At 39.0% G+C, this 20,438-nt stretch overlaps 1 protein-coding gene across 5 annotated transcripts in view; it reads right to left on the reverse strand.

Annotated features, from left to right (window-relative positions):
* Positions 1 to 20,438, reverse strand: part of eif4g1b (eukaryotic translation initiation factor 4 gamma, 1b) — an 82,538-nt gene that overhangs the window by 30,079 nt on the left and 32,021 nt on the right. For 4 of the 5 annotated variants that reach the window (XM_082179818.1, XM_082179820.1, XM_082179821.1 and 1 more), the window contains 6 exons: positions 16,862 to 17,001; positions 10,549 to 10,641; positions 8,003 to 9,230; positions 6,455 to 6,537; positions 3,889 to 4,084; positions 2,947 to 3,080 (listed from right to left, as the gene is read on the reverse strand). In XM_082179818.1, coding sequence (XP_082035944.1) covers positions 2,947 to 3,080; positions 3,889 to 4,084; positions 6,455 to 6,537; positions 8,003 to 9,230; positions 10,549 to 10,641; positions 16,862 to 17,001 — 1,874 coding nt within the window. Of the gene's footprint in view, positions 1 to 2,946; positions 3,081 to 3,888; positions 4,085 to 6,454; positions 6,538 to 8,002; positions 9,231 to 10,548; positions 10,642 to 11,073; positions 11,316 to 16,861; positions 17,002 to 20,438 lie in introns of those variants that run through there. The other variant, XM_082179822.1, reaches the window with a different exon arrangement.

The following is a 20,438-nucleotide window of genomic DNA, read 5'->3' on the forward strand; positions in this document are numbered from 1 at the left end:
GTGTGTGTGTGTGTGTGTGTGTGTGTGTGTGTGTGTGTGTGTGTGTGTGTGTGTGTGTGTGTGTGTGTGTGTGAGTGCGTGAGTGTGTGTGTGTATGTGAGTGAGAGAGAGAGCGTGTGTGAGAGAGTGAATGAGTGAGTGAGTGAGTGAGTGAGTGTGAGTGTGTGTGTGTGTATGGAAGTAAAATAATGTCAAATGTTTTTGAAATAAAAAGCCTGTTGAATTGCACTACTTGAAAAAAAATAGGCATTGCATTAACCATGCTTGCATTTTAATGCATTGTATTTTTAGGGCTTGCATTTTTATGGGCTGAAATTCAACATGGTTGAATATTTAAGCTGTGAATATTTCAATTAAAAACATTTCAAACACCTATATTCAATAATCCATATTCACCTTTCATATTTCACTTCCAAAATATTCAAACTGTTTAAAAATACAACCAATAATATTCAACAGGCAATTTTCGGTCCATTTTATTTCGCTTTGCAAATTCGCTTCCACAAATTCAGTGGTTCAAATTCGACAGTAAAATCAACATTGACGTCCAGGAACTGCAGGAAAAGCAGTAGATTGCCGAGCATACTCTCCATCTGCTGTTAGTCGACCTCACCATCAGATGGTGCAAAAGCGCTTGTTGTTGACGAAGACATTCATTCATAAAATGAAAATGATTATCTGTGTCAGTATGCGGAAAAGATGATAAACACACAAAAGCTGTGTTTATGTTTCATTCAATAACTTCATTGTCACTTTCCCTGTAGCCTACATGTCATCAGCTTTCTCTACCATGAACGGGATTATAATCGGTTTCCCTCAAAAGGTCTCATACTCAAGGATTCCCCTTCCGTTGGGACAAAACGCTTAACGTAGCTTAATGGACTAATACAGTGATATGAAAGACCAATCTTGCTCCTTATTGGGGATGTAGGCTGTAGGCTACTATATAGGCTACAGGCAAGAAGATGGACTCAGAATATGAACTTAACGCGCAAAGTTTCATGCTGAGCGTTTCGTGATATACTGGCATAAAACACTTGATCAATTAATACTAACACTTTCTCTTCTATTCTATTCTATTTTCTCTCTCTCTCTCTCTCTCTATATATATATATATATAGTATGCCTACGTGTATTGCATTAGCTTAAACTGTCATAGCACTTGCATATTGTTGTCCTATTGTTAGTTTAACTGTAAATCGCTTTGGGTAAAAGCGTCTGCTAAATGACTAAATGTAAAATTGGCTTGACATTGGACATTCGCACATTTAGGGACCATCTCTAAAGTTGCATACAACATTGGCATACATGTTTCTAACTTCAATAGCAAACTTAAATTTATTTGAATAAATATAAAAAATCCAAAGGGTGCGCATTATGCCTGACATCACATGAACACTTTACAGTTGGTTTTATGACTGTAAGTCGTTCTATTCAAATGCTATCGGAGTTAGAAACGTGTATACCAAAGTCGTATACACTTTAGAGACGGTCCCTAAATGTGCGAATGTCCAACATCAAGCCATCTTTATGCCAGTCTTTCACTGAGAAACGCTCTGCATTAAGCTTTGCGCGTTATTCTGAGTCCATCTGCTTGCCTGCGAGTTTGGTCTTTTACATCACTGTAGTCCATTAAGCTACGTTAAGCGTTGTATGTCCAGCAGGGGAATCCTTAAGTATTGAGGGAAACCCTGCATGCAGCACATCGCCACAATATAAAGTTAAGGCAACTAAACAACCAAGAGAAATATATGTCAACCTCAAAAATGTAACATTGGATCTGTACATCCGCATCGGGGTATAACATTAATATCGTTCAAGGTAGAGAAAGATGCATGTAGGCTACACAGGAAAAGTAACCGTGAACTGAAGGCACTGAATTTAACATAAAACAGCTTTCATAATAATCACAAATACACTTACATTGCTGTAAATGAGTTTTATGAATGAATGACTTGCTCTAATTTTGCTGGTCTTCGTCTACAACAAGCGCTTTTGCACCATCTGATGGTGAGGTCGACTAACAGCAGATGGAGAGTATGCTCGGCAATCTACTGCTTTTCCTGCAGTTCCTGGACGTCAATGTTGAATTTACTGTCGAATTTGAACCACTGAATTTGTGGAAGCGAATTTGCAAAGCGAAATAAAATGGACCGAAAATTGCCAGTTGAATATTATTGGTTGTATTTTTAAACAGTTTGAATATTTTGGAAGTGAAATATGAAAGGTGAATATGGATTATTGAATTTTTAATAATGAAAAGGTGTTTGAAATGTTTTTAATTGAAATATTCACAGCTTAAATATTCAACCATGTTGAATTTCAGCCCATAAAAATGCAAGCCCTAAAAATACAATGCATTAAAATGCAAGCATGGTTAATGCAATGCCTATTTTTTTTCAAGTAGTGCAATTCAACAGGCTTTTTATTTCAAAAACATTTGACATTATTTTACTTCCATAGTGTGTGTGAAAGAGTGTGTATGAGTGAGTGCGTGAGTGTGTGTGTGTATGTGAGTGAGAGAGAGCGTGTGTGAGAGAGTGAATGAGTGAGTGAGTGAGTGAGTGAGTGTGAGAGAGAGTGAGTGTGTGTGTGTGTGTGAGTGAGTGAGAGATTGAGTGTGTGAGAGAGAGTCTGTGTGAGTGAGTGAGTGTGTGTGTGAGTGAGTGAGTGAGTGAGTGATTGAGTGTGTGAGAGAGAGTCTGTGTGAGTGTGGGAGTGAGTGTGTGTGTGTGTGTGTGTGAGAGTGAGTGAGTGAGAGAGTGAGTGTGAGTGTGTGTGAATGAGTGAGTGTGTGAGAGAGTGAGTGAGTGTGTGTGAGAGAGTGAGTGAGTGTGAGTGTGTGTGAGAGAGAGTGAGTGTGTGTGAGAGAGTGAGTGAGTGTGAATGAGTGAATGTGAAATGTGAGAGTGAATGAGAGTGTGAGCGTGAGTTGGCTTTAGTCACCTTATCCAGCACTACGTCAGAGATCTGTGGTAAACCCTCAGGCTTGCTCATGCTGGCACTGATGAACTGGAAGCCGAGCAGAAACTCTCGGTCGTATTTCTTCTTCTCCTCTAAGTTCAGGGGTTTCCATTGTTCTGTGGGACACAACCAGGACAATTTACACAGCACTGCAGTGATCAGGGTTTCTCAACAGACGAGGAGGATTTCTAGGTGATGCCTGTAATGCAATTTAAAAAGTTTCTTTCCTGGTGTGATAAAATTCCAGCAGATTTAGGAACTGACACGCTTTTGTTAAAATCACAAAATTTGCCAAAACTGCAAAAAAAAAAAAAAAAATTATCATGAAAAGAGGCTATTGGTCTATCATCTGATTTGTTCTAACTCTGATTAGTTGATTGCAAGTTTGAATCTTGGCGTTGTTTGCATATAAATGAGTTCTCCATCTGTGTGCCGCTGGCAAAATAATGAAAATAATATATGCGATGCATGTTTTAGAGCGAAGTCCGCCACTGTGTTCTTTTACACGATTTAACATTTAAAACAATTAAGACAGCAGAAAATATCAGTATTGTAATTTTACAGTTCACAGTAAAATAAAATTGTCTTATTAATATATTATGTTTCTTAAATACAACAAACAAGCACAGCAGAAAAAAAAAATATTTGTTCCCAAATCTATGTTAAAATAAAGATAATTTCCTTCTGCTTCGTATTTTGATTCTTCCCTCCAAATGAGCTGCTGGTTTTGTATTTGTGTTCATAAAGCATTTTTGTCTTTCCATTGCTGGATTCGGGAAGTTGCATCAGCAAAGCCACATAATAATTAATCAGCTTGATCAATATATCACTATATTTGTCACTAATTTTCAAGCCTTAATTTGCAATAATTTGAAGTACATCAACTTTAAAATGATCCGATGCACATTATTTATCCCACGTTACCTGCTTTATACTGGTATTTCTGTTCGGTGGGTGAGGTCGGTGTTGGACTCCGCGGTTTGATGTTTTCAGCATCAAGTTTGTCTTCTTTCTCCTCCCACGTCTCGTCCAGGTCTTCCGGAGGGGGCGGAGCCACTGGAGGCGTGTTCTCTAGCTCCGCCTCCACTGCAGGTGCGACCTCTGGCTCAGGTGGAGTGGGCTTTACAATCAGACGACAGGTAACGTTTAACTCAAAAAGGCCTATGCATATCAACCAATTAGATAAGCTCAAAATAATAATAAACAATGGTCCCACTTTATATTAAGTGGCTTTTACTACTATGTACTAACATTGAGATTAGTAATTTGATGCAATGGTCTTGTCTACGACAGAACAAATCGTGTACATACATGTCTTTATATTGTACGGTAACACTTTATTTTAGTGTCCATATGTTACATGTACTTACCATAGTAATAACAGTAAATTATGCATAATTACATGCAACTAACCCTCAACCAAACCCTAATCCTACCCTAACCCTATACATGTAGTTCACTAATATTACTCAGTACTTAAATAATTACACTGTAACAATGACACATTAAAATAAAGTGTAATCCATTGTACTTAAATATTTTAAAAATACCTGCATGTAATTACAGCTGTAACTCATTTATGTAATTACATATATAATTACATTGTTGACCCTCCCATACCACCACACCCGTCCCAAACCTTACCTGTATCACACCTCAATAGCAGCACAAGTGTTTTACTATCCAACATGAACACAATAAGTACATTGTACTTATTTTTCGATGTAAGCACATAGCACTTAAAACCACTTAATATTAGGGCTGGACGATTTTGGAAAATAATCTAATTGCGATTTTTTTTACCAATATTGCGATTGCGATTTAATATGCGATTATTTTTTAAGCTCTTTATCTTTTCTATTTTTCAACAAAAACAAGCAATAAATCATTGTAAAATAGGGAAGGAAATCTTTAGGCACCTCATGAGCCGATACATTTTTTTTCTTTAATTGATCTTATTAATAAAACTTAAAATATTTAATTACATAATTATAATTAGGCCTACTTATAATAATTACACATTAAAAAACTAAATTAATGCAATTACATGTTAATAATTTTAACAAATATAGCTTCAAAACAAATAACAAAGAGGGAAAAAAATATTACAAGCAATAAACAAAGAGTGCTTTCAGTATTTAAGAGTAGGCTGTCTGAACGTGTTCATCTCTTTTGAAATTATAAGATGTGGTTTGTCCTGTTTGTTTAATAACTGACTGTGTCACATTACCGGTAAATTCGCGTCATAAAAGCATTTTGAGATGTAAACGTACATTTAACATTTACATTTACATTTATTCATTTAGCTGACGCTTTTTTTTATCCAAAGCGACTTACAATTGCTATATATGTCAGAGGTCGCACGCCTCTGGAGCAACTAGGGGTTAAGTGTCTTGCTCAGGGACACATTGGTGTCTCACAGTGGATTCGAACCCGGGTCTCTCACACCAAAGGCATGTGTCTTATCCACTGCGCCACTACCACCCCAGTAACCACGTAGACTCGCTCACAGCCGCATGCTCAAATGCTCTTCGCAAAACGCACGTGAGTATTTGAAATTGAAAGCAGCTTCTGTCGGTGATTTTCATATTTTTAATATATAAGCCAACTGCATTCCAAGACATATGATGCCTTCGTAGAACATTTGTTAGTAAAATACCGGCGGGCGAGACCGCGCACTAACTTACTGAAGTAACATCACGCAGACCGCGCGTATCTCATATCTTGCGCAATGAAGCCTGAATGTCCTTGTAACTCGCTTCAACTTTTCCGAACTTTATTAAAGATTATTTCTCGTAAGGTTCGAGTGGTGTCGTGTGTGTGTGTGTGAGAGACAGAGGAATTAGAAGCAAGCAGAATACGGTTGTTTATAAAGCACGCGCGTCGTACACGTCTGTGTTTAAAACTAAGCTCAGACATATACAATACAGAATCGTTGGAGAGAATCTATAACACAATATAACATAAATTAAACAAACTGTTATTTCCTGTAGCCAGGTCTATATGTGTCCATAGACTGTAAAAAATAGTATATGTCGCGTGCCAAGTTGATGCTTCATCTGTAAATCAGACTGGTTTACTCTCGCGTGTCACGTGACCAGACTATAATCGCAGCTTTGCGGTTTAAAAAAATCGCATTTCATCATATCGCGATATTATCGCAAATGCAATTAATCGTTCAGCCCTACTTAATATAATGATTATCATCATTATCCCCATCACTTTATCACTCAGAATTCATCACTCCATGCTAGAAAATAGGTAGAATTTTGCACTGCGGGTGAAATCTGTATTTTCAAAACGGTTTTATTTGCATTATAGCCTGTAAATGGTTAAAAAAAAGTTGAGTCTGGGATTCACATCACTCATGATGTGATAAAAGCATCTGCCAAACGCACATAATGAACAAGCCTTGGACTGAGCTTTTGTTATTGAATGAACACACAGTCGTTGTTTCTGGGCATAAAACAGTTGGCGCTCTTCTACACACCTCTTTGAAGGCATCAAGAAGATCTCCCGCCTCCTTCTTGTTCAGGTCTTTCATTTTTCTCTTCTTCTTTGGCACAGAAACCACTGCAAATACATAAACACACACTGAGTATGAAGACATGCTCTATTGACTAAACAGTGTGGCTGCAGCAAATTCCAGCAGAGGAGAGTGGAAAGAGCTTTAGACCAGAAACATACTCTATGCAAGTACACAAACGCTAATGCTTGGTCAATGTACGCTGCCTAATTTAGCATATAGTACTTAACGTACGTTCTTACATTACTATTATAGGTATAAGAGCTGCATGATTCATCGTTAAAAGATCGTGATCTCGATTCAAACTTTGAATAATTTATTTTGATGGTCCCTTTAACACATTCTGTTGTACTATTAGTAACATTTTACCAACATGTCTACTAACTCTCATTAGAGTGTTGGTAGAGTATTAGTAGACTGGTAGGGTTAGGGTTAGGATAAGTTGACATGTACTTGCAAAGTAACTTATAGTCAACAAAATGTCTGTTGGAGGACTATCAGTATAAAGAGTTAGCAGATATTAAGCAGACAGTCTACTAATACTCTAATGACAGTTAGTTGACACACTGGTGCAACGTTACTTATAGTCAACCAAATATTCAAAAAGGACCATCAAAATAAAGTGTGACCACGATGATTCCTACAGTAATGAAACAATTGAAGACTTTATGAGTGAGTCATTGAATCATTCAATCAAGAGATTCGTTCAAAAACGATGATTCATCCAAAAATTAAACAATTGAAGACTTTGAGTGAGTCATTGAATCATTCATTCAAGAGATTCATTCAAAAATGCTGATTTATCCAGTAATGAAACAAGTGAAGACTTTATGAGTGAGTCATTGAATCATTCATTCAACAGATTCATTCAAATATGCTGATTCATCCAGTAATGAAACAAGTGAAGACTTTATGAGTGAGTCATTGAATCACCCATTCAAGAGATTCGTTCAAAAATGCTGATTCATCCAGTAATGAAACAAGTGAAATCTTTATGAGCGAGTCATTGAATCATTCACTTAACGTGTGTTCTTGTGTTACTATTGAAGGTATAGAACGGCACGATTAATCGTTAAAAGATTGTGATCTCGATTCAGAGATTCGGTCAAAAACGCTGATTCATCCAGTAATGAAACAAGTGAAATCTTTATTTTAGTGAGTTACTGAATCATTCATTCAAACCATAATCATGAAAGAATTGTGCAGGTCTAGAAGGCATCAAACCTCCAAACTCAAGGAGGCGCTAGAGTTTCCTTCGAATGTCATTAAACCAGGTGTGTTTTTCTTCAGGTAGTTGGATATAAACATGTTGACATTAACTTGCTCAGCTATATTTTCTACATGCCCAGCATGACTGATGGCAGACGTTTATGCTAATGCCTACTATATATACCTAATGTCAACACTTGCACTATGTAGTATTGTTGTAAACTAAACTAAAACCAAAACCATTGAAAACTGAAATAAATACTAAAATAACATTGTCACTGTGTTACGAACTGCCTTACGCACCTTGTAAAGTACTCTCCGAGGGTGTGGTCTGTGTAGTGGGCGTGTCCTCTCGCTCTTCTGTCGGAGGGGGCGTGGCTTTAGAAACGCTCGCAACAACCTCTGAAGGGGCGGTAGTTTCCCTCAAAAGTGGTTCGGGGGTTTCCTTGGCAACGAGTGAAGGTGTTTCCTTGACGACAAGTGGAGTTTCCAGGACTTGTTTAGTAGGTGTCTCCTTGACATCAGGCATTTCCTTGACAACAGTCTCCTGCGTCAGGGCTTCCGAATCAACCGCTTTGGGCGCTTCCTTGGCAACCACAGGGACAGTTGCCTTGACAACAAGAGCAGGGGTTCCCTTGACAACAAGAGCAGGGGTCTCCTTTACAACAGGAGCGGTGGTCTCCTTGACGACAGGGGCGGCGGTCTCCTTGACAGGAACAGGGATCTCCTTGACAACTGGAGGAATAGACTCCTTGACAACTGGAGGAATATGCTCCTTGACAACTGGAGGAATATGCTCCTTGACAACTGGAGGAATAGACTCCTTGACAACCGGAGGAATAGGCTCCTTGACAACCGGAGGAATAGGCTCCTTGACAACCGGAGGAATAGGCTCCTTGACAACCGGAGGAATAGGCTCCTTGACAACCGGAGGAATAGGCTCCTTGACAACCGGAGGAATAGGCTCCTTGACAACCGGAGGAATAGGCTCCTTGAAAAATGGAGGAGTAGGCTCCTGAACAACAGAAGCTGGCACCTTAACAACAGGAGCTGGCACTTCCTTAACAACCGCAACAGGGGTCTCCTTGACAACCTGAAGAGGAACAGTCCTATCAGGAATTTCCATGGTAATCGGTGGTGCTTCTTTAGTGATGTCTGGCTCAGCAATAGGGCTGATGTCTCTTGCCGGGACTCCGTTGAACAGCTGGAGCTCCTCCGGTTGCACTATCGGAGATTCAAGCACAGGCTCCGCCTGGGGGGTGGGGACCGGCATCGGTACATTCACAGGCCCCTCCTCTTTGCTCTTAGGGGGTGTGGCTTCTGCAGTATTAAAAGGGGGCAAATCCACCACTGTAGGCGTCACATGGGCGTCGTCTGCAGGCGCTAGGGGCGGAGCATCTACCGTGTCGCTTATCGGACTGGTAGGGGGCGGAGTATGCGGGGTGTCGGGTAATGGGCTTTCACCTGGAGGGATGGGAAACTCCGCCCTGGTTGTCATGACGACCGGAGACGTGGCGTTGTCACCGTTGGGCTTTAAGAAATAGTTTATGCAAAAATGAAAATTCATTATATATTATTTGTACGAAACATCATAAATCATCACAGCTTCGAATACATTTATGATTAAATATGATTCTGAATAATTAAATGGGGTTGAGCTTTACGACAGCTAATCAGTTTGAGGATACCATTAAATAAAAAAAACGATTCTTTCTCTTGTAAAAAAGCATTGTATCTCTGGTGCTGTTTTTTTTTTTTTACACGAATTTTTCACTTCACCAGAATGGTGCGAAATTTGGTAAAGGTTTTGGCACTTGCTGTGTGAACATAAAAAATAAATAAATAATAATTTACATGATTCGAAAAGGTTAAATGGTCCTGAAAAAAAAAAAATTCACACTCGTTTTGTTCGTGGTCAAAAATGAGCGCGTTTGAAATGAATGGGAACCAAATACTATCACCTAGTGGAAGCATTTGGGACTGCGCCCAATGAAAATCTCACTAGAAGCTAATTTTTTTGAGATATCAACCTCAAATTTGGAACACAGCTTGTTTAGATTTATGGCTTCGATTTGATCAGTTTTAGAGCAAAACATGTTTTGGAAAATATATATTTCATAAAAAAAAAGTACAAGTACATTTTACATAAGAATAAATTTAAACATTTATAACTTTTTTTTTACTTCAGCAATAATCTGCCAAGTGTTCTCTTTTAAAATAGACCAAACTTACGTCGAGATTTACGATAGATTAAGTTGGAAATTTAATTTTCAAGTCTATACTCAAAAAGTGGTTAACAGGTTTTTGGATCATAACTATTCCATAAATATAATTTAGTACCATAATATACCCTAAAAATACAAAAATATGAAAGAATTTTTTTTAATCAAATTAAAATATAGTACATTCACTTAATTGAAATAATAAAAAAAAGTAAAAAATTTAAACGGTCATTTTTGACTGGCACGTGAGGAGAGCCAAAGGGTTAATTTATGTCATTTTTGACCAACACGTGACGAGAACCAAAGGGTTCATTCCAGTCATTTTTTGAGCGGCACACGAGCAGCACCAGAGGGTTAACTCCAAATACAGATCACTCCAAAATGTTTAATGTTGTAGATTATCGGACATGCTTTCAATTCACAAAATAGTGAGCTGTTCTTTCACAAAATCAACGCATTGATAATGATAAATCATGACACAAAACATGTCATGATGACAATATCCCAACATATCATTTAATGTAATTAAATGAAATTCGCATCAGTATTGATAGAAAATGTGTCATAGCAATTTGGTGCTATAAGTCATTTGAATCGGCATGAGGGTGTGTAAAGTGTGTGTGTTACCTGTGGAGGCGTCGGTGTCAAGCCACTGCGACCACCTGACATGATCTCTTCTGTGATGTCACGACCTCCCTGGTTAGGGTCTCTGATTCTGATCTAGAGAGAAGCATTTAAAACATGTAACAAAGTATGAGAACATGACAACTTAACATGCACCACATGGAAAACAGTTCGAACAACAGGAAAACATCAACAACAGCGAGTGATTCAATCCAAGAAGCATTTATCAGTGCTGCAAGAGACAAAATATGCAACGAATGTCTCTGGCAAACACACACACACACACACACACACACACACACACACACACACTGGAGCACCTTATAAAGAAGAGAATGCACAAGAGCCTGGAAAACTTTCACACGGCCTCTTAAAACTCGTACAAACTCAAAGCAGTCTGTTTGTCCAACTTATCTATCGCAATGAATTATATATATCGGCTTACCAGTTCAACGAGACAAACACCCCCCCCCACACACACACTCACACACGCGCACACACACACGCATGAGACAGCACATTCCCTACCTTCCTCCCCTCGGACGGAGGGGTTGAGCTCTTCTAGGCCCGGCTCATCCTGGGGCTGAAGTTTAAACTCAGCCTGACTCGCACACACTAAACTGGGCAGCACATTCACACACGGCCTGGGCCGACACGGGCCTCAAACTCTCTCTCACGTACAGGAGAGCAGGGAAGGAAAAATAGAGTGAGAGAGAGAGTTCGGCCTTGTGAAACGAGTGCACAGGAATGTGGAACGCCCACCACACTGAACACACACACACACAGAGAGAGAGAGAGAGAGAGAGAGAGAGAGAGAGAGAGAGAGAGAGAGAGAGAGAGAGAGAGAGAGAGAGAGAGAGAGAGACGGGGGTGGAGACTGAGAGCCACGTGGAGCCCTAGAACTGAACCCACTGACTTTGGTGCTTTAAATTGTTCAAATCTCACACGTTTAATGTCGCAAAAGATTTCTACTTCAAATAAATGCTGTTCCTTTGAACTTTCTGTTCATCAAAGAATCCGGAAATAAAATATATACACAAGCAGCTCAACTGTGTTCAACATGGATGATAATCATAAATGTTTATTGAGCATCAAATCCTCATATTATACTGATTTCTGAAGGATCATGTGACACTGAAGACTGGAGTAATGATGCTGAAAATTCAGCTTTGATCACAGGAATAAATTACTATTAATTAATTATTTTAAAGCAGTTATTTTAAATTGTAATAATATTTCACTGTTTATACTGTATTTTAAAAATCTTACGGGCCATTCAGAACTTCAACTATAGCCAAAATAACTAAAATATGATAAATAAACCAGACAATCGACATCAAAATATGTTTATTATTAAATCTGATTCTTAATCATTGAATGCCGTTCATCAGTTTGTTTGAGGATTCCAAAAAATACAATAAAATAAAAACAAAATTATCAGGGAGCATTTACTCCAAATCAAGCTCAATCCAAAATAAATCTTTAATGGCAAATAAGTTGTAGATTAGCAGAAAGACTGTCAATTCATAAAGCGATCAGCCGTTTTTTCACAATTTCTTTTATTTTTTAAATTGAAAATCATGACGTAAAGCATGTCATGAAGACATAAGGCTATATCCCAACATGTAATTTCATGAGGATTAAACTCCCATGTCCTGTGTGTCAGTATTGATGGAAAATACATTAATTCATATATTACATAATACAACAGCTCGTTGCAGCTCCCTCTCTCTCTCCTCTCTCTTCTCCGCCTCTCCTCCTTCCACAACTTTCGCTCAGTTTCTATTCCTCTAAAATGTAACCTCACTGACGGACTGAATGCGAGACACGATAAGTCAAAGTCCAGTGCAGTTTCCCAGCTGTGAGCTCCCAGAGACCCTGATAACAGCAGCAAACACACGCTAACACATCCCACACTGAAGCGCTGATGCTTCACCAGTGTCCCTTAGTGGAAATGACCTTTGACCGGCTGTGGAAATACAGCAGTGCATCAACAGAACAACAGGACCAATGCATTTCAGGCTAAAAGCACAATAGGGCTGTCAAAATGGCTGAGAGGCTAAATTCAAATATCTTTCTTACATATTAGCAAAATTCGAATATTATATTCAAATTCTAAAGGCAATTACAGAAGCCCTGAACCGCAACGTAAAAAAGAAAAAGAATAAAGTCGAAACATTTCGAGAATAAAGTCGAAACATTTCGAGAATAAAGTCGAAACATTACGAGAATAAAGTCGAAACATTACGTGAAGTCGAAACATTACGTGAAGTCGAAACATTACGTGAAGTCGAAACATTACGAGAATAAAGTCGAAACATTGAGAATAAAGTCGAAATATTTCGAGATTAAAGACAAAATATTTCGAGATTAAAGTCGAAACATTACGAGAATAAAGTCGTAATATTTTGAGAATAAAGTCAAAATTACGAGAAGTCTTCCGTAGAAGTTTTTGTGTGTGTGTGTGTGTGTGTGTGTGTGTGTGTGTGTGAAGAAATGCGCTCGTGAAGTCGAACTGCCTGACATGGATCTAAACAAAACAGTAGCTTTTTACTTTTATCTGGGCTTTCAACCAAAGGAAATTCTACAGGTGCTAAACTAACAACACGGCATTACCATTTGTTATAGGACGTTACAAAATACACTGCGCAAATACATTAGCACCTGTAGAATTTCCTTTTGTTGAAAGCTCATATAAAAGTAAAAAGCTTATATTTAGATTCATCATTTTTAAAACCAAAAAATTAATAAATAAGAACTTCTACGGAAGACTGTATTCTCGTTACTTTATTCTCGAAATATTTCGACTTTATTCTCGAAATGCTAGAATTTTTTATAATTTTTTTACATTGTGGTTCAGGGCTTCCGTAGAATGTTAAGAGGAAAAGAAGTACTGTATTGTCTCCTATGCCCACAAGAGGGCACAAGCGAGTGTAATAAGCAAATATTAAAGCAAATCAAGCGTCGCAATATTTTATTGAAATTAAATGACATTCACTTTTTAAAGTGCAATAACTTTTAAAACAATTGGTTTTAAATACAATATAATTTCCTTAATGTGCATGCGAGTAAATTTAGGTTACAATAGTGCATAAAACGGTGTAAGTGCATCAGTAACCTGAGAAAACGCGCTTCAACAGACTGCGTAAAACTAACGTTACATGAACACAAAATAGCAAACCGCCATTCAGAAACAATCCACTTCTAATGTTACTCACTACATCTACATACTGTTCGTCAAAAACACCAGGCACTCAGCTTGATCTGCAGCGAGTGCTGAGCACTTTTTGTTGACTATGTTTCCAGCTGATGTAACGCACGCTCAGCTCTGACTGATGTTTCCCGACTTCCGAACTTTTCCTAACGTTTTTTCGACTTTCCCGCCATTTTCCAAATGAAAAACACAGCCGCACCGCGCTGTATACTGGATAAGCTAACAAAAACTAAACGCGCCAGTTATGTCATCATGTCTCGCGCGCCTCGACACACCAAAAATTCGAATGCACGTTTTTTGGGATTCGAATGAGCATCTCTTCTCTGATGACGTCATTACTGGCATGAGGGCGGGGCAACCTGTCACTCACATGAGATCCACCAATAGCAAACCACGACCAACCAATTAATTCCCCACAGACAAAAATCAAGCCCCGCCCACATTTGTTCCTGTTCCAGAAGCAGTTTTACTCATATATACGGCACTAAAGGGAAGAAAAGACTATTCATGCTGACTTTAAGCTGGAGCTGCCTGTATAAACCATATTTAAGTTCATCAGCGCCACCCAAAAGATCCTAATATCTGTCCACTTTTTCAGTGGTTCTTTGTTTCTTGTTTTAAGAAGTCTCTGTTAAAGAGTTATAAGCCAACCAGCTACAAGGTACATCACAACATAACTTACCGGTAGTATTTGATAAACAGACATCTTTAATGAAGGAATAAACTGCATAAAGAATTGCGAGGAATGCAATAAAAAAGCACTTTAAAACAAAATGCTTTATTTAAAGAATAGAAATAAATGTAGCTTAAGTTTACTGCAAAACAACCAGATGTGTACAAATGCATAAGCCAAGTGAAGTCTATAGCACTTTCACAATACACATTGTTTTTAAAAGCATGTTTATGTTTATAACATCTTAATATCTTCATGCCTTACAGTCACATGTATCATATTAGTGCTGGGCAATAATATAGTTTACACTTTGCAATGCTAAAAGCAATCAGACTAAGAGTACTGTATGAATGCAGATAAAGTTGGATATAATACAGTAAATATCCAACTTTTTATATAGAGCTGTTCGATAATAAATGTTACACAGAATCATGGGTAATGCAGTTCTTTTACCAGGAATTGCACCGTTAAACGTGATTTTTTTTTTAAACTGAAGACGAAATGACATCGACTGGCGACTTCAACACAAGTTTAAAGGGGTGGTATAGGCTAATGCCCTTTTCACAAGATGTAAAATAAGTCAGAGACTGAGTGTGTGTGTGAAGTTTTAGCTCAAAATACCCCACAGATATTTTTATATAGCATGTTAAAATTGTCGTTTTTTGAGGGCGAGCAAAAACGCACCGTTTTGTGTCTGTTCCTTTAAATGCAAATGAGCTAATGCTCCCAGCACAGGGGACGGACCTTCAACAGATTATGTCCTTTTACCTCACACACACATGCACTGAAAATGTAATTTTTTTTAGCCTTTTATGTTCAGCCCGGAGTCAGACATTGATGGAGAGACTCAAGAAGAAGTGACAACATGTAGAAGCAACAGGACATTTCTGAATGGTTAGTTGATGAATTTATGTAGCTTATGTGTAGTTATCTTCTAGTCATTGATTAACATATTCTGTCATAATAATCTATAAATCTGACTGCGGTTTGAACATAAAAGGCTAAAAGTTTTTGAAATTCAGTGCATGTGTGTGTGAGGTAAAAGGACATGAGCACTTGAAGCTCCGCCCCCTGTGCCGGGAGCAGCGGCTCATTTGCATTTAAAGGGACACACAAATACATTTTGTTTTTGCTCACCCTCAAAAAGTGAAAATTTTCTGTGGGGTATTTTGAGCTAAAACTTCATATACACACTCTGGGGACATCAGATACTTATTTTACATCTTATGAAAAGGGCATTATACCACCCCTTTAAAAATATGTGACCCTGGATCACATGGGTATATTTGTGGCAACAGCCAACAATACATTGTATGGGTCCAAATTATAAATTTTTCTTTTATGCCAAAAATCATTAGGATATTAAGTGAAGATCATGTTCCATGAAGATATTTTGTAAATTTCCTACCGTAAATATATAAAACATTTATTTTTGTGAGTGAATGCTGCACAATCGCCAACATAAATGGACAACTTTAAAGGAGATTTTCTCAATGTTTCGATTTTTTTGCACCCTCAGATTCCAGATTTACAATAGTTGTATCTCGACCAATATTGTCCTATCCTAACAAACCACACATCAATGGAAAGCTTATATATTCAGCTTTCATGTGATGTATAAATCTCAAATTCAGAAAAATGACCCATGTGACTGGTTTTGTGGTTCAGAGTGTGTGTGTGTGTGTGTGTGTGTGTGTGTATATATATATTCAAAACACGAGCAGCGTGCCTTTTCAATTCGTTGCTTAAGACCCACCTGTATTCCTTAACACTCATTTTAAGTAGAGTTTTGCAACTGTTACATTCTCTACTGTGTTGGTTTTTTTCTTTTTTTCTTTGTGTATCCTGACATTAAGCACGTTGGTCAGCTGTGGTTGTTTTTACAAGTGCTATACAAATAAACATTGTGTGTGTTAATGAAGAAAACTTCCTCTGAGCAGGACAACAACAACATTCAGGTGAATCTTTGCAAACCATTTCAAACAGGAAAGATGATCTTATTAAACTTTCACTTGACTGCACATAAATGCCTTCGTAAATCACATCGACCCAGAGAGCCAGTCCTTTCAAAGACCGGATTTGCTCAGTTTTTGTGGCAATTATAGAGGCATGAAATTAACAAATTAATCTGTATAGATGACATACGGCTGACTAAAATAATTGCTGAGCAAAATGATTGTTAATTTGCAAATAAATTGCTGATAAAAATGACACATTAATCTGTATAGATGACATATACGGCTCACTAAAATAATTACTGAGCAAAATGATTGTTAATTAGCAAAAAACATTGCTGATAAAAAATGTCAAATTAAAAACCTAGAGACAGCAATATTTTCAGGAGATGCAAGTAAAAATATAAACAAATCTCAAAGCACCTTCACACAAGGAACACAGAAGCTGTAGATGCGTGTCGATTCATGGCTTACCGGCTTGCGTTCGCGTCTGGGCGGGGCTTGCTGCTGTTGAGGGGGCGGGGGCTGTTGCTGTGGGGGGGCGGGGCTCATGATCACAGGCGCTGGGGCAACAGGGGGTGTAAACTGGGGCTGAGCAGGGTAATATGCCCCGGCTGGGGGAAACACACAAGAGAACAGTGTTACGAATGTCTCAAAATGCATGTGCACGGGATTATATATCAGTTCAGTTTTAGTGTGACATCACCCAATTCAGATTTACTCGCCCTAATCATCATGTACAAGAGAAAAACTGTGGCTGGCAAAGTGGAAGTCTCTTAGGTCGCTTGAGGTGAAATCCTCACAAGTTAACAACACAAAACACTGAATTATTAGTGATTCGTTGCTATGTAAATGCACACACACACACACACACACACACACACACACACACACACACACACACACACACACACACACACACACACACACACACACACACACACACACACACACTCTCACTCGCACGTGCACATTCTCTCTTAACACACACACAGCCTCCTTTAGCAAACACATAATCTGTCACAGCCAGATTTATATTTGACCTGCACACCCTCAGGAAACGAGCATGTGTGTAAGAGATCGAGTGTGTTTCTCTGTCTCACATCTAGAACTCGGTTTTGTTTTCATTTGCACCGTTTCTCCCTGCCTTGTTTGTTGTCATAGTGATTCATTTGATTTCGTCATTGGGTTCAGTTGTTCATTTTAACTAGAGATTCTGTCTATGCAAACCAAATGCCAAAAGTAGTACTTTACTAGTAAAATTAAATTAAGAGAGAGGAAAAACACACCTAAACTCCTATGACCTGGTCATATGGTCACTTTTATGCACTCTGATTGGTTGTTTCTTTCTTTAGTCACTCTACATGTCAAACCCAACCCAACTCAACTCATTTGATGCTTTAGCTGTTGAATGCTAAAATATAATTGGTTATTAAATTTTGTTTGTTGTAAGCTGATAAAATATTTATAAATGTTAGATGGAAAACTCAAAAGTTGAAATATTAAAATGACTAAACTGAATTCAAAATAAAATTAAGCTAATTTAGAAATATTAAATTATAATTATTGGAACGGCACAAGATTGTTTATGGTTTTGTATATGGTTAAGTGAAAATGGATTTGAAAACAAAAAACAAAACTGAAAATATAAAAAAAGTAAGCTAATTTACCATTTTAATGCTAAAATGCTAAAATAAAATAACACTATGAATGGTCATAGCATGGAAAGTGCTAATTATGTACCATTTATTTGTGCATATTATATTTTATTATTTGTATTAACATTTTACCTACTTTAACTATATTTTAAAAAAAAATCTATGTAAAACAAATGCCAAAAATAGTACTTAACTATTTAATTAAATTAAGAGAGGAAAAAAAAAAACACACCTAAACTCCTCTTACCTGGTCACATGGTCACTTTTAAGCACTCTGATTGGTTGTTTCTTTCTTTAGTCACTCTACATGTCAAACCCAACCCAACTCGCATTACTGAGGGAGCATTGTTCACCAGAGACTAAATATAGTCAAAACTCACAGAAAGACGGACCGAAAGACGGACAGTCAGATATAAATCAGTGTGACGTACCGTCAGAGTTTCTTCTGGATGCTCTGTTGCCCATGTTAATCTCTCAAACCTTCACATCTACACTGAGCTCGACGAATCCTGGTCTACCCTGCTCTCCCTGTCTGTAGACACACAGGTCAGCGAGTCCTCTGGGTGTCGTGAGAGACACATTGAAGACTGACGTGTGTGTGTGTGTGTGTGTGTGTGTGTGAGAGAGAGATTTGATCCGGTGAACGTGCTGGTGGGGGTTTGACTAAAATAACATCACTTCCACAACCAGGGAGAGTGAGCGAGCGAATGAGCGCTGATCCAGGATCTTTAGGACAGGGTTAAAGCAACACCAAAGCCCTTTTCTTCTTCGGTCCCCCTGCAGGTTGGAAGTGGAACTGTCCATTACCACTGTCGTAAATAATTTAGCCTACCGCAGCCTACCGTCGCACGCACGCTATTTGTTTATCCAGCACCGGCTTTGGAATGAACAATGTCCACAGACAAGGTACAGTATGTTGCATGATTTGTACGATGTATTGCGACATCAGAAACGAAGAAAAACAAAATGACATTGCTTGCTATTTTTTTGCTATTGTAACGCTTGCCGTAAAGCAAGTCAAATTTGTAGTTTCTTAGATCCCATTTGAACTACAGATCTGCTACCCGATCTGGCAAACTTGCATAGTGCAAGTGCTTGGTATAGCCGATAGAGGGTTGCAAAGTGAATGCAGAAGTGCCGTTCACCCTGTTACGAGTTGATGAACCACTGAAACCATTTTGGAAACATTATTAAGGTACAAAAAAAATCTTTGGTGTTGCTTTAAAACAAACCCAGACATAGATTTATAAGGTCACTTTTGATTTTTCTGAACAGCGCCGACACCAGAGGATGGGAGGGATCCAATAAACACGAGTGATGATGTGGGGATAACGATATCCACCTTATCCCTGACGCGTTTTGAATTATGGGTGGCACTTCCGGTTTGGGGAACTTCCATTCAAGGCTGAAACGAATCATTTCAAATCATAAGGTTAAATAAAGCTGATCAGTCAGTTTGACTAGAAATCCTCAAATCCTCACGTCTCTTTCCAGGTTTGTTTTCACAGGTAAATGCAACCTACTAGAGATAGTCGGGATCACCTCCAAGCACGGCTTGGGCTCTGGAACCACACTCCTTGAGAGAGGATGGACTCTTTACCACTCTGGAAATGCCCATGGTGAGAGGCGGCGGGCTGGTGTGGGTTTGCTTATAGCCCCCCAACTCAGCCGCCATGTGTTGGAGTTCACCCCGGTGAACGAGAAGGTCGTTTCCCTGCGCCTTCGGATTTTTGCTAAGGGCTGTCCGGTCCCTGTACGACCGGAGCAGGAGCTTGGTTCGCATTGCCGGCAGTAAGTCAGACTTGTTCCCGGTGCATGTTGGACTGTGGCAGGGCTGCCCTTTGTCACCGGTTCTGTTCGGTAAACAGAATTTCTTGGCACAGCCAGGGGCCGGAGGGTGTCAGGTTTGGGGACCACACGATTTCGTCTCTGCTTTTTGCCGATGATGTTGTCATGTTGGCCCATTCAGACCAGGACCTTCAGCATGCACTGGGACGGTTTGCAGCCAAGTGTAAAGCGGCTGGGATGAGAATCAGCGCCTCCAAATCCGAGGCCATGGTTCTCAGTCAGAAAAGGGTGGCTTGCCCACTTCAGGTTGGTGGAGAGTTCCTGCCTCAAGTGGAGGAGTTCAAGTATCTTGGGGTCTTGTTTAGAGTGAGGGAAGGATGGAACGGGAGATTGACAGACGGATCGGTGCAGCTTCTGCAGTAATGCGGTTGATGTACCGGTCGGTCGTGGTGAAGAAAGAGCTGAGCTGCAAGGCGAAGCTCTCGATTTACCGGTCAATCTACTCTCACCTATGGTCATGAGCTTTGGGTCATGACCGAAAGGACAAGATCCCGAATACAGGTGGCCGGAATAAGCTTTCTCCGCAGGGTGGCTGGGCGATCCCT

Source organism: Leuciscus leuciscus, assembly GCF_965113295.1.
Source record: "Leuciscus leuciscus genome assembly, chromosome: 9".
NCBI classification, from domain to species: Eukaryota; Metazoa; Chordata; class Actinopteri; order Cypriniformes; family Leuciscidae; genus Leuciscus; species Leuciscus leuciscus.